This window comes from Ambystoma mexicanum, chromosome 3p (genome assembly GCF_040938575.1).
Source record: "Ambystoma mexicanum isolate Mex_15411 chromosome 3p, UKY_AmexF1_1, whole genome shotgun sequence".
Lineage (NCBI taxonomy): Eukaryota > Metazoa > Chordata > Amphibia > Caudata > Ambystomatidae > Ambystoma > Ambystoma mexicanum.
In genome coordinates this window covers 664800776-664815654 of record NC_090925.1, presented here as the reverse complement: position 1 = coordinate 664815654, position 14879 = coordinate 664800776, and the positions used below count along the sequence as shown (strand labels likewise).

General features: G+C 40.2%; 1 protein-coding gene across 1 annotated transcript in view; it reads left to right on the top strand.

The window, feature by feature from the left end:
- The window catches only part of LOC138579940 (uncharacterized), a 256110-nt gene that overhangs the window by 119493 nt on the left and 121738 nt on the right, over window positions 1-14879 (top strand). Inside the window, exons 21-22 of the mRNA XM_069650158.1 lie at window positions 5663-5695; window positions 12665-12694. Of these exons, the coding sequence (XP_069506259.1) occupies window positions 5663-5695; window positions 12665-12694 (63 nt within the window). The remainder of the gene's footprint in view (window positions 1-5662; window positions 5696-12664; window positions 12695-14879) is intronic.

Below are 14879 nucleotides of genomic sequence, written 5' to 3'. Positions count from 1 at the left end.
TTAAAGTGGTTCTGCTGACTTAAGATAGTACAAGTAGAGACTTCAATTGAATTGTAGGCCTGATGCAGGCAATTTACACAGGCTTTTTTTCTCCATAAAAGGTCAGGTTCATGAATGTGTTTAGGAAGGTTAGAAGAAATATAGAGGGGATTTACAAAACTTTAAATATCTCCTGGTATATACTGTAACATTAAGTAAAGTGGTCCCGGGTGGGTGATGTGATAACAGCCTACCAGCCGAAAACATTGTGGGCCCAATCAAGGTAAGGGACACACCAATGATGTAGGGTCCTGACTACTGAAGCCTGTACCAGACTATAAAGTTAAAGCTATTAGCACCTTGAGCCTACATAGGGATTCTTAATTGTGCATTGTATTGTGGTAAGCCAGCTTCAGATGTCTCTTGTTTACACATTTCCCCTGCTACCCTATTGTATGGAATTTTTTCCTCTCAGGAGTGTTTACAACCACAGCTCAGCTAAAACATATTTGTAGACCCTCCTGAGTGGAAGAAATTCCATAGAACAGGGTATCTGACCCATGTTGGTTCTCAGGAAGGGGCTCCTTACCTAAATAGTTTTGATTTCTAATCCTGCATGAACGTTCACCTGTAGATAACCCCCGGTGGACATCTATATTGCATCTCACAGTATTCATTTTTAATCACATTTTTTTGGGGAATATTCAAATTCATGTTTTGGAAATTATGGCAGAATGTACATTTGGCATGTCCTCATGACTCAAATTCTTTCCAATACATTTTGCCATTTCTCAAGACATATTCAGATATGATACATATTTTAACTAGGTTTTAACAATTTGATTTAAACATGACTCATTCCATCAATGCTAAAGATGCTGTGGAATGAAATGCCATGCACTCTTCTTGATGTTCATAATTATATTTCCATTTGTGACAGCAATGGAAGAGGGAAGGCCTAGATGAACAAATCCTGTCATGGAGCAAGGGAAATGCTGAGTTAAGAGCAGCAACACAACCACTACCCTCACTAATACAAACACCTCTGTGTGTGTTTGAAACATTTAAAGAAATATAAAGCAGATGAAAGGACAAAAAAAAAAAACACTTAAAAATCCAAAGTATAATTCTGCACTGGAAGTCCCTATAGCCTTGCCAGCCGATTCCAGATAACAATTAATGAGTAGTATTCTGGATAGGAAGTCACTACCATATGTGCACTTGGTGATTTACAAGTGTAGCAGTTTCACAAGGGCTTTTGCTATTACTGAAACACCAACTGAAAATGCCACCTTCTTTTTTTACAGTCATTTAAGGTATTTAATATGTTTTCAATGTCTCAGGATTAAGCTTTAAATAGATAGTCACTCATCTGCTTAATATACGGTTCAAAGTGCATCAAAGTTCCATATTTTAAAGAACCATGCTCTATGTGCGATCCTTCACAGTATCCTTATATGATATGATGTGATGTGGCATTTATAACACATGTACAGAAGTGTTTCTAGGTGCAACAAGACAAGGAGGGGGAAACAAGTGAGGACAAAATGACAATCTTACTAGGGCTTGTGTCAATCAGATAGTGAAAGTGCAGGGGGGAGAGGATTAGGGAAGTGAAGTTAACTCACAAGTGCAGCAAGAAGGGACTGTAGGGTTACAGATACAGACCCTTAAGTGCTGGAGAGACTGAAGGCAGTGCAAGGACAACCGGGCCAGAGAGCGACCAGTGCATGGAGCAGTCAGGTGCATCAGCAGGGGAGAGAAAGAGAGAACGTGGAAGCGGAAAGGAAGGTCTTGAGTTGCTCCAAGAACCACAGGTGGTTTTGCTCAAGTTTGAGAGAGGCAAGGAGGCTTTTCCAGAGGGAGGCCCCAGCCGAGGGGATAGCTCTGCCCTCAACTCTTTACTTGGAGAAGCGTCTGAGCCTAAGAGAGTTGGAGGTGGATGAGCCGAGAGCTTGAGAAGGAAGCTGTTTTGGCAGTCCCAGGCCCCAGAAAGCCTTGTGAACAATGCAGAGGGTCTTGAACTTGATCCTTGCAGCTGCGGTGGACAAGTGAAGAGATTTTAGAGCTCGAGAGATATAATCCCTGTGCTTGAGGCCAAGGACAAGTCTTGCAGTCCTGTTCTGGATAAATTGAAAAGGTCAAAGAGTAGAGGCAGTAAGAGTTACAAAGAGGCTGTTGCAATAGTCCATTCTAGAGTGTTGGAGGAGCAAGAGGATGGGCAGAAGAGGAAGGAAGAGAAGGCAGGGTAGTCAGAGATGGAGAAGAGAGAGCCAGAGTGGTGGCAGAGGAGGAAAGCAACAAGGTGGCCAGTGAAGGATCAGTGGGTGTCAAAGAGGTGGCATAGGAAGGAGGCAGCAGAGGAGCCAGAGAGGGGTAAGAAAGGATAGCAGGCGAGGAAAGGAAGTTGATAAGGTGTGCAAAACATCTATCAAAGAGGAGGAGATTGGCTTGAAGGCCCTGGACCAAAATATTAATGATGGTCTTAGAGGAGGGGAAGGGGGCCAAAGGGCCTGAAACACAAACCACCATTAATGGATGGAAGAAGAGGAAAAAAGAGAAAGAACAGAGACCATGTGGGCGGTCCAAAGGCCTGAAGAGGGAACGACAAAGAAAATGTTGGCAAGGGTCTGTCTGGAGGAAGCACTGAGCACTGATATAGGTATCAGCGATAGGGAGGACTGGGTTGGAGACCAAAATGTCCCTTTTTACCTTTTTCCTACCAGACCTAGTAAGAGGGATAGGATAGTCAATAGAAAAACAGTTAGAAAAGATAGGTGAGACATAGAGCGCCATAGGGTTGTAGGGAGGAAAGATGGGGGGAGAGAGAGGGAAGCGCAGGCAGGGAAGGGGGTAGGGGAGGTCACACATGGGTGTGGATACGAGGGAGGCACTGGGGGGACAAGAAAGGGAGGAGGCACAGCAAAGAACACGAACAGTGGACCTACAAATCAGATGCAGTACAGAACCATCAGAAAAAAAGAGCACAACATGGAACCTAGAAGTAGAAAATGCAGATGTACTACAGAACCAGGGAAATCACAAATCACAACAGGGAACCTGGAAGTAAAGCAAACAGATGCAATACAGGAGGAAAAGCAAAACAAAGAGGTCAGCAGTGAATCTAGAAGTGAAGAATGCAGGCAATTGCACAAACCGTGAATAACAACACAATATCAAGAAGCGTAGAGAGCAAACACCAAGTCAATGCAATCAACAATACAGTCAACAAGGTACAGAACACAACAGGACCCTATAAAAAAAATGCTGGCAATGCAAAGTAATTCCAGAAAAAGTGTGGAGCGCGGGACAATGTAAGAATTTTACACAATAGGTTGAAGAGGGAAGGGCTGAGAAGTCAGGGAAGCAAGGGAAATGCAGGGGGGGACGGAACAGGATGCAGGAATAAGTATTTGAGCATGGCACAATACAACACACACAAACTCGACATACCTGATCAGTCGCAGGAGGTAGACAACATTGGAGCTGTCCTTAGCCTCTGGTCCTTGGTCGAGGGGGCTGCCATGGCAGGGGGGTGACTTGGTTGTCTGACTTAAAGGGCCTGCCAACCACTGGGAGCACGGTGGGTTGGAGGGAGGGGCAACAAACAAGGAAGCACCAGGGACAAAGGGAGATGGGAGTGGGCACACACATGCTGCGGCACCAGAATACAACTTTTACAAATGCACAACTTACTGTGCCATGGAACACCCCATCACCGAAGAAGTTGACAGAAGTTGAGGGAGAAAACTCATGTTGGTGCATGCTTACCTGCTATCTGGGGAGGGGTTCGGGCCCTGGGTCCTCTTGGTCCAAACAGGAATTGCCCTTTTCTTCATCTGCCCTTTGCTTCAGACGCCTGGGCGAGAGACACCCTTGATCTAAGAGTTAAGAGCAGAAAGGAAGAGGCAGAACTAAGAAGGTGGGCGGGGCAGATCAGGTGACAAGATACGCTTGCACCTGCTCTGCATTTTCAGAATCGGTTATTCAGCCTGCCAAATATGCAAGGGAGAAAGTCAAACCTACAAGCGCCAAACATAGTTGCCAGGAGTGGTTGGCACATATTACAAAGGATGTTCCTTGGGGATGTGTACATATAATGCTACCATCACATACAATATGCCATAAGATGTTATGATGCAATGTCGTACAAAGCTCAGTATTTGTCATATCAATATTTAACATGAGGCAATGCCTAATGACTCAAATGTTAAGGAATACTGGTTGATACTGGTTGATGCTTCTTGAAACAGAATGTTAAGGAATACTGGTTGATGCTTCTTGAAACAGATTCATAAATCATACATTTCAATATATTTGAAAAACTACGTTTTCACGTTCCACAGTAACTATCTTGATTTAAACATGACTTGTTAATTATAATTATAATTTATTGTAATACAACATTTATGTCAAAGGATGATAAAAGCGAATGCATATAAGCTTAATTAAATTCAGTTAAATACTCAAAACCTGTATTGCAAGATAATTACAAGTCACAGATCAAAACATCTCAAGTCATGGATTCAGATATAACTGCACATCACAGTAGCTAGCCATGAATGAATGACTGATCATTTCTCATTCATCTTTATATAATTCAAATCTAAAAATGAAACCCACTGTAACCCCTCTTTCAAACATTCCATTAAATAGTTTCATCTAGTTCCCAATTTAAGATGCATATTAGTTGTAGCAGCATCCTGAACAATACACTCATATGTTTTTAGGGTTTTGGACTTGACCGCAAAAGTGACCACAAATTAGTTCCCATTTTGACCACGGCAATACAGTGCTCCTTTATGTATGCTCAGATTATGATTCAATATGATATGATATGTTATTTATAACAAGCTTAATACTTAGAGGTTTCTAAGCACGGGAATCAAACCTGTGTTGCTCCATGTCGTCTTGCTTCCAAGACGAGCATGTTGCCCCTGTGCTATCCTCTTAAGACGATGACAGTACCAGAAGATAGATGGATTAAATGTGGGACATTTGAAATGAAAATAGCGAGAAATGGAGTCCAGAAAAATGGCCAACACACTCCCTACACAAATGCAAGCACTTATTAACATTGAGAAATTATTCTGAAATACAGAGCAGATGTAAGTAAGAGAGCAAGTTACTCACAATAAACAATGATTTTTTAGAACTACACAGAAATCCTAATTTTCACGTTGATCAATTACAGACATCAATTAATGAACTGTAGTTTGGATAGGAAGTCACCACAGACCCAATTAACATATGTTGGAATTAGAAGTGGATTTCTCTTGGAGCTGAGTGCTGGTCTATTAAGAGAACATCAATTGAAAAATTTCCCCCTCTATTTATAGCAAATAAGGTCTTTGAAATTCTGCCCAGAATTATTTTTGTATTCATCCTGACTCGTCTTCCTAATGCATGTTTCAATGTACAGAGGTGCTGGGCATCTTGAAGCTACCATTTCCTGTGTATGACCCTTCACATTATTCTGCACCTTAAGAACCATGAACTTTGCTTGCCAAATACAACAATCCAACCAACATGTTCATGACATGTTGCCAGTAAAGGAGGGTGGAGAGTGCATATTTAAAAGCTTGTGGCTTTCCTTTGATGACATGTGTACATGTCATTACAAAGTAAAGCATTCTGCATGACTCTATCTCATTATTGAAATATGCACTTTGTTCTTCTAAAGGGAGATGGTCGTGGAATGTCTGGTGGCAAAGGGGTGAGTACAAGATTTCATTCATGAATGGTTTCAAGGCAATTCCTTCATAGAAATGAGTTCTAATCTTATCAATAATCTTTCCTAAGAAGAAACACTGTGCTTTCCATAGATATAATTATAAACATGTAATTTAAATGTCAAACCTTAAAATGCAAATTGTAGAAATAGTCTAAATTTGGCGCTTGCTCAAAATTGAAAATGTAAGAATAACTTCTTGATATGTCTCATGAAGATTCATGTATAATCCGTTCCAATAAAGGTCATTCAAATTTTCAAAAACACATTCAATATATATATACTTGAAAAATATGTTTTGTATTTTTCTTTCAATGGGGCATCTCCTCTGCACTATCCTGCATTGTCTCCCACGTCGTCGCTGCTATAATATGTGTATATTTATATATATATATATATATATATATATATATATATATATATATATATATATATATATATATATATATATATATAAATATATTACATGGGCTGTGGTAGCGGACATGTAGTTATGGTTAAGTTGCTCATCTCATAGGAAGAACACTTTTTGGGCGGCTAATAACTTTGCTCCTGTAGGGTATTTTGTGGAGATTTGGGGCCTGACAGTATTTTCTTACCGCCGAAAAATAACTTATCAACAATCTCTCCTTGTATTCAGATTGGGCCATGTACAACAATAATATAGTGGACATGCATTATTTCAGCACACAGACATGCGTATTTGGTATGCGTGGTTGGTATGCTTGGTTGGTGGTATTTTGGTGAGCATAATTCCCTTGTTTTATTTGTGGCCCCAATATCCAGAACCCCTTATTTTTGCTTAGATTTTTCGTGTAATCACTAGAGAGACCTCAGGCTTGCATTTCAGGAACACCACATTTTCATTTTTAGTGTGACACCATGGGCAATTTCTCTCTGTCTTATCTACGGCAGCGAGCTATCATGTGGTATTTTCACTATCTTATATACGGTAGTGAACTATGTCCCGGGCCTCCCTTTTTGCCGACTCATAGACCTCCGACAAACTACAACACACACAGTTAGTTAGAATTGCTCATACTGAATTACATTGTGCACACGGCTGCAGCAAATTTGACGTTTAGCTACCTTAAAAATGACAATTGCACTGTCTAAACATCTCCCCACATCATCAGCACTGTATTGGTAAATATAAAACACACCACCCGTCAGCTTTCAAATATTTTTGTGTATTATAAAAGTTGCATTTAAACACGATCTCACTCTTTACAGAAATAAATAAAATAGCACAGTAACAGCATTGTCTGTGATACACTGAAAAGAGAGTGGCGGAGACAAGAACTCAATTTGCAACATTAAACATGTGATTAAAGCACAGGAATCTCCATTCCTACACTGACTGAATATTCTCGTACACACTCAGCCCCCACACTTCTGTAATTACCTTATCTGTTCAGCATGAGTTTTCTTCAGCTGCTCTCTTTCTGAATTTGACTCCCTTGAAGATTAACCCCAGTGAAAACAAGCGTCTTTCATTCTCAAACCGGGGTTATTGCCTGGAATTCTCAGCTTTTGCAGCAGGAATGCTTCAGCCAGGAAACAGTTCCTTCTCCCAGTTCTGCCAAATCCCGACTGTCCTCCCCCTCTCTTCAAGCTTCCCCAGCAAAACTCTCATCACTGCCTCTATCATGATACTTGCTATGACGCTGCTCCAATCAGAAATCAATCATGCCATCTCCTCCCTCACTACACAATGGCTCATTTCTACAGTAATTATTTGTAACCTACTGATTTCCTGTTCCTTCAAGCCCTTTTGCTTCCTGTAGTTATGTGGACAGAGCAGCATTGAAAAAGAAAAAAATGAATGTGCGTTTAAAAGTTCACTTTCAGAGTAGGCCTAATTCTGCAGTGGAGACACATTTTTATTAGTGGGTTATGTTAAATGCAGTTTTATTAGTCAGGTTATTTATTAATAATGTTAGTTATTAATTTTCAAATGTGTCTCTTGCACCATAGGCATTTCAGGTGAAAAATAGTGTGCATTTTTGAATGTGCACGTGTGCTTTTAACTGTAAAAATAGATTTGCATCTTATATGTTAAAATCGTTTTTGACTGAATAGCCTGTCTTTACTTATATGTCCATGTTAATCTGGCAACACATATAGAAATGCACCACACCCATGTGGTGGTGCTGCATCAAAAAAATTGCTACCTGTGCAGTAGTGCTGTACTCTGTGCTGTAACACGCCAAATATCCTTACATATACCCTCCTTTTGTTTTTAGAACTTGGCTACAATCCAAGCCAATTCCTAAAAACAACTTGTTCTTTTTTTTCTTTTAAATGCATGTGTATTGGGATATCTTTCTCTTCCTGACGTAGCTAGTAAAATCAGTAACATTTTCATTTTTACTGATAGCACAATCAACCATCCACCCTTGATTATCACCAGGACAGCCAAACCCACTATTGAGCGTTCCCCCCAGGTTCCCCAATTAAATCTCTCCACTTCTATTATCCCCAGATTACTAATTGTAATATTGTTTTTTCTCAAATTCATTTTTATAACATGTCTTTCTTTGTGATTCAATAAATATTCCACATCCGGATCTATTGGAAAAGTATCCATTTGGAAAAAATTGATATTTTCCACTTGGCTTTCCCAAACATCATTTGTTACATGAAACAATGTTAACCCCCCAATTGACACAATTGTATCCTTTGGAACCTGTAAATAAAAAACATTATATTTCACCTGTTTAACCACGTATGTTCCATGGTTTAAATGTACTACCGTCATGTTCTTTAAACAGGTGCTGACCAAACATTTACCTCTGACCATCTTAGCCTGTGCCATTTCTTCACTCCCCATATTGCTAATAATCACTTCACATCCCTCTGATATACTTGGGTCAGATTTCAAACCACAAATAGCATCTGTGGCATCAGGAACAAACGGTTTACCTGGACACATATAATTTTGTTCTTTAAATTTTACCCATGTTTCCAGGTTTGGTATTAAATAAACTTCAGGTTCCCATGACTGAAATGCCACCACTTCTGGAGTCTTAATCTTAATAAATGTGTCCTCTTGCCAAAATCCCACGTTGTGTACCCACTTCGTTTGGTAAATAAGTTCAGGGGCTACATATGGGATGCATAGCAAAAATCCGATCTCTAGTCTTTCCAAGTCCACATATAACGGCATTGCATTACCCATTTTGAATGCAATTTTTACCTGTATTATATCAATTTCCCTCCTGGTCAATCTTTCTATCATTTGACGAATAATATCCTGCGAAATCAAAATACAAGGGGATATGTCCTTGAATCAATTGTGAAACTGCCGTTTGAACTTCTCTCATATAATTTGTTAATAGTCTATCAACAGGACTCATTATGTTCAATATTTCATTTAAAGTTCTGTCATGCTTAAGTATTATTTTAGTCGCCCGTTGCATTACATCCGCTTGTTCATTTAGAATGATTGCAGTTTCATTTATGAATCTTACTTGTTCATCCAGTCCCCCTCTAATTCCATCTAATGTTTTTTGTATTATTGTGACAGATTGTGACAACAAAAGAACAAGTCTGACAAAGACCTGCATGGGTACAGCACACCCCCTATCCACTACAAAATACAAAAAAACAGACAATCACTGTGCGTCTTCGCACAACAACCACAATATGTCTGCTTCCCACAGAACGTTCTTCATCCCAAATTCTCCTTACACTCTTCATAGCCAAAATCAACACTTATCCTCCTCTTGCCCCTTACCTCGGGACGGAGCGATAGATACAATCATCTCCACTAAATGACTTCTCACTTCTTTTCTCTAAGCAGCATTTCTCTCTCAAGGGACTCTTCACTTCAATATCTCATTACTACTACTACTGTGATGTCACCACTCCGCTATATGGTAGCCCTCTTCTTTATTCTTACTCAAAAAAGGAAATGAATATACGACACATGGTCCACTCCTTTGCACACTCCTCTCTCATTCCCGTACTCACACTCTCTTTTGTTGGTCCTGGTACAGGAGCTCTCGCTTTTTGTATGTTTATCCGAGGACCCTTTGATGTTGTCTCTTCCCTCAAAAGGCCTGCACATCTAGCGCTGCGCAAGACCTCCAGCAATCAGGAAAGCCTTTACATAACAGCGGCGCTTGAAGCTCCTCTCATTGTGTGCTCAGTTTTCGCTCTCTGTAGGTAGGTGCCACTTTTCCAGGAAAATGTGGTGTAGGATTAAATGGTGGCATTTATAGGAATGAGTGACATCATGTCTGTGACTATGTTACAAGATGCATGTAATTTCACATTCACTGATTGGACAGTGACCGCTGTCCCATATAGAAATCTTCGAAATACCTAGCCCTATTGCACTATCCGGTTCCTCGTGACTGATCTGATGACGTCCCTTGAACAATGACCTAACCATCATGCTGTCCAGCCTCCTTGCTTTGCGTTGGTTATGACACAATCTTATATTTCGATACATGCAAATCATCTCACCATTGGCCATCCCACCCTCGAGTGTTCCATGGTGGGTGTCTTCCCTGTTCATTGACCCATCATTTTGTGAGGTGTAGACAGTGTGGCAACAAGAAAGAATAAACCATCACTTTCTCATAAGACCAAATGTTGGCATCACCTCACCGTTCTCAGCCATGTGACTTTAAAAATGACAGCTAATATTGTGACTTCCTCTCCCATGGAGGGACTACTTGACTTCATGAGGCTTTTGCCTTGGCCTTTTGTTCCAGGACCATATACACATTTGGACAGCACATATATGTGCGGAGGTGTGTGTGTGTTTGTGTGTCTGGATCATTTTGGTTTCATGCATCTAATTGTTTGTGGGACATGAGGGTTGCTTCTTCCCCCACCTCCCCCCACCCTTCTACAAGGATCTACTTTTTTGCCCAGGTATCTTTGTTTTCTGTCTCACTGTTCCTCTCTCCCTATTATTCTCAATTAGACTACCCTTGTTGCTTGCTACCTGTGACTTCATTCTAAGTGATTATTCTTTGACAGGGGGCAGTGTGTTTCCTTGCTGTGATTGTCAATTATTCAGCATACTACCTCGTTTTCACCAACATGGTGAACTTTGTTGTAAAACTTCTAATCCATTGTATGAGAACACTATTTGTTATATTTTCTCTGATATGGCGCTTGGGAACCTGCTTCTCCCTAACCCGCTGTCCATTGACTGCGTAGCTTTTCACTCTCCTTGCACCATGTCTCTTGCAGGGTATGTGACATGTCAAAATGAAGTGTGTCTTCACCGAACTAAACTTTTTCATACATTTCTTTCATTTTGCATGGACACAAGCTTCAGTTTCTAGTACTATTCTACCAGCAGTAGATTATATGTGTTCCCTTATTGTGTTATATGACCAATCTCCCTTGCATTTTCATGACCAACTGGTTTGCTACAGGGAGTGCCATGTGCCACTCCCTATGAGTATATCCTACTTCTAATCTATTGCTACATACTGGTCATCTCTGTTATGTTTCTATAGTGTGTTAAATGTTTTGAGGCTCTACTCTACATCTCGTCATTCAATACTCTCATATGGTATATCCTTCCCTCGGCTGCTTTCTCTACAACGTAACTGGCCTGTCTAGTGTGTAATGACTGATCTCTTACATGAACCCTACTCCTATGCATAAGAGGGACTTTCGCAATGTGTACTTCCACTCATGTTAATGTGTAGGATCTACATCCAAATACATACAAGCAGAAGCCTCTAGCCTCAGCAGTGGTCGGGAGCGTTCTCCTCTACTTTTTTAAATTACGTTTTACAGCTCCTATACTTTTATTTTAAAAAGAAACCGCTGCAGAATGTTTTGTTTTAAAATAAAAGTGTAGGAAGACGTTGCAGCTTGCACTTTCAGTGCACTGCACTGAATGTTCCTTCAAACAGCAGGTGCAAGAGTTTGGGGGTTTGTATTGTGTGTGGGAGGGGGCATGGTGATGGGGCTTGTGGGGAGTGGGTGCAGGCCAGCAGGGAACATAGTTCCACTATTTCTTTTTGGACACTTCAAACACTGAGCCTCAGTCTCTTGAAACAGTTTGTTGACCTTCAGATGGGCTGCCAACTCAGTATGTGAGAAGGTGTGAGATAAAACTGAATTAGCAAGAGAAGTTTACCAAGTACAAGATGAGTCTGTAACTGACAGGACACCACCCTCTCGATTTTGACCAAAAGTGTCTTAAAATGGTCAGTAGTTTCTAACAACTGTGCTTAATGAGTTTGTTTGAGTCCTTGTTTAAATCCAACTTGGGGTTTGCAGATGTTCCTGAAAAATATACTTTTCTCAAAAAGCACATATCTAATTTGATAGTCTCTATTCCTTGGCAGATCAAAGCCCCATTTGGCGGTAGGTGTTGTGAGCTATTTCCGAGAGAGTTGCACCATCTTTTCTTCATATTCAATATAGGTCTGAAACCTTTGGTTCTCCAGATGCTTTGGAATACAGGAGAATAAAAAATGCAGTATCATTGTAGAGGCAGTTTGAATGATCTGGAGAAGCATGACCCCAGCCATTCTATTTTGGTCAGGAGCAGGCTAATTTTATTAAACACATTTCTTAATATTTTGTATGCACATGGTTTAGTATATAAACATTATTTTGAAAGGCCCACCATTTTATTTATATTCAGTTTTTCAAATGTATCCAAAATCCATGCCTCCTTGCCTTTCTTTATGGAAGGAAGTACCAATTTAGCTGCACAGTTTTATTTGACTCATTCATGAACTTAACTATCATATATTAATGCATACCTTACCCACTGCTAGATTATACCTCTCAGTTTTGTTACTACTAATGTTAAAAGTCCATTAAGTATTGGCCAGGAGGCATTTGTGGGTTTTAACTCGATGTGGGAGAGATCCAATGAGAGACCTGTACATCTAATTATCTTTTCAAAGTTTGTATTTAACCTTCATCAACACTGAAATTGAAATACATGCATATTGTCTTTTGTAGGGTGTTGGTGGCAAATCTTGGTGTGGAGTAGTAAGTGGAGCCAATTGTTTACTCACTTATTCAATATTTGTGTAACGTTGAACAGTTTTGACATATATGGGCTTCATTCTGAGGTTGGAGGTAGCCATGGTGCTATTAGCACCATGGCTACCTCCTTACCGCATACCGGGTCCGGGTTCCTTGAATAGGGAATTACCCAGCCATTCCATTCTTGGAGGACCCGGTATTTCCCTGTTCAGGGAACCCATCCCCACCCCAATTCTAGCCCCCATAGGGCTCAATTGGAATGGGGACCATGCTAACAACAGGCCTGTTAATAACGGGCCTGTTGTTAGCATGCTGGTCCATTAGCGGCTCCCACTAAGGGTGCCTGGAAAATCCAGCTGCCCTTAGCGGGACCCGCTAAAGGACCTCGTAATGTGGCGTTGAAGGGTTAACCGCACCAGCACCCTTACCGGTGCCGTTAACCCCTTACCGCCAGGGTCGTAATGAGGGCCATAGTCACTTTAATGATCAGGCCCTGGAATGTATGTATGGGAATTTCAGAGTAAGTCATTTCACTCTGCACATGATTGTCCGTTCATAGATGGTCTTACACGGAAAATGGAAGGCATCAATATGCTAGATCTATTTTTTAAAAAAAAATGTTGCAAACATCACTGCACAGTATTGTTAACTAACTGAACATGTCTTGATTAGGTGTTATTAATGGAGGAGAGACAACTTGGGCTAGTCACGAAAATTGAAAACAGTGAAAATTTGAGTTAGGTGCAGCATGAAATAAATCATGACTACTATCGAGATTCATGTAAAACCTTTTGTTCAGTCTATTAATTCACACATTGAATTGCCATGCACAGTCCAAAGTATTGTGGCCCATTATCACTCAGTAATGCTGCAAGTAAGTGATCACATAGCAGTAAAGAGTAGGATAGATCAGTGATTGTACACCACAATGGAACTAACCGCAGTGATACTGTCATGCACTCTATGCTGTCCTAACTGCTTTGGTTTTGGTAAAATGAGTTGCTCTCAGTCAGTGTGAGAGCGCACTCACAGAGGCAATTGCCAATTGTAAATTCACTCAGTGATTTGAGTTGCTCAGTCCCTTCGGGTTCTCACATGGCCATTAAAATAAGAAGTTTCTAGGTGCTTATTTTATGTCCTCCAAATCCAGGGATGCGCACACAAACACACACGCACACACACATGGAATTATTGTTTGTTAGTTTGTTTTCATCAGAAATCAAGATGACCAAAAATCAGTGTCCCATGTGCTCACATGACGGTACATGATGCTTTTTATGTAACAAACCTTCATGAAGGTATGACTGAAAATTCAGTTTCCATGAATGCCACAATACAGTAGAGACATATTGGCCATTTTTATCATACCAGAGCACCAAAGAAACGGACATTATTAACTTCCACTTTTCATGGAGTGCAATCTGCGGTGCTTCTGTGCCAAAAATAACCACATGCCATGAATACACCTATATGTTTCACTAAAAGATAATAATTTCAGAATTTAAAGCAAACACAACAAATGACCATAAATTATCTGTCAAAAGTTGTCCATCTGCATTTAGTGTCTGAGGGTACAACAACTATTTATATGTAATCAAGTTAACATGACTTCAATATAGTAAGGTCTGTTTATTGAATATTGGAGGAGGCAGCATAACACACACACAGAAACACGCACACACATACACAATCACACAACACGAATACCCCCATACGCATAGACACACACACACACACACACACGCACGCACAAAACAAACCTCATGTTTTATTCATACACATAATGGCAAAGGAAAGTAGTTGTTCCTCTTGTTATCTTTATCATCCGCATCTAAATGACAGAATAGGCCCCTAATGAAGGTGTGCTCATAAGGGCATTGAGTGACACGTGTGAAATTTTACAAAGATTAATGTTAGCCTCTTTTGTAATACCAAGTAAAGCCTGCAGTTTAAAAATTGGCCCTAATTGCCATTGTGTTCGAGTGCTATTAAGCTGATATGCCAAATATAAGCAAGCATGCTTTATGTAGAAAGATGGAAAAATACATGGAAATGCTGAACATTTGAAAAAAAAAAGCCTAGAAGTCAATGAAATGTCTGCTAGCGTGTAGGTGTGTGTATTAACAACAAATACATCCTTTAAAATATCAGTACATTTAAATCTTGTATATCCATTTAAATTGTTTGT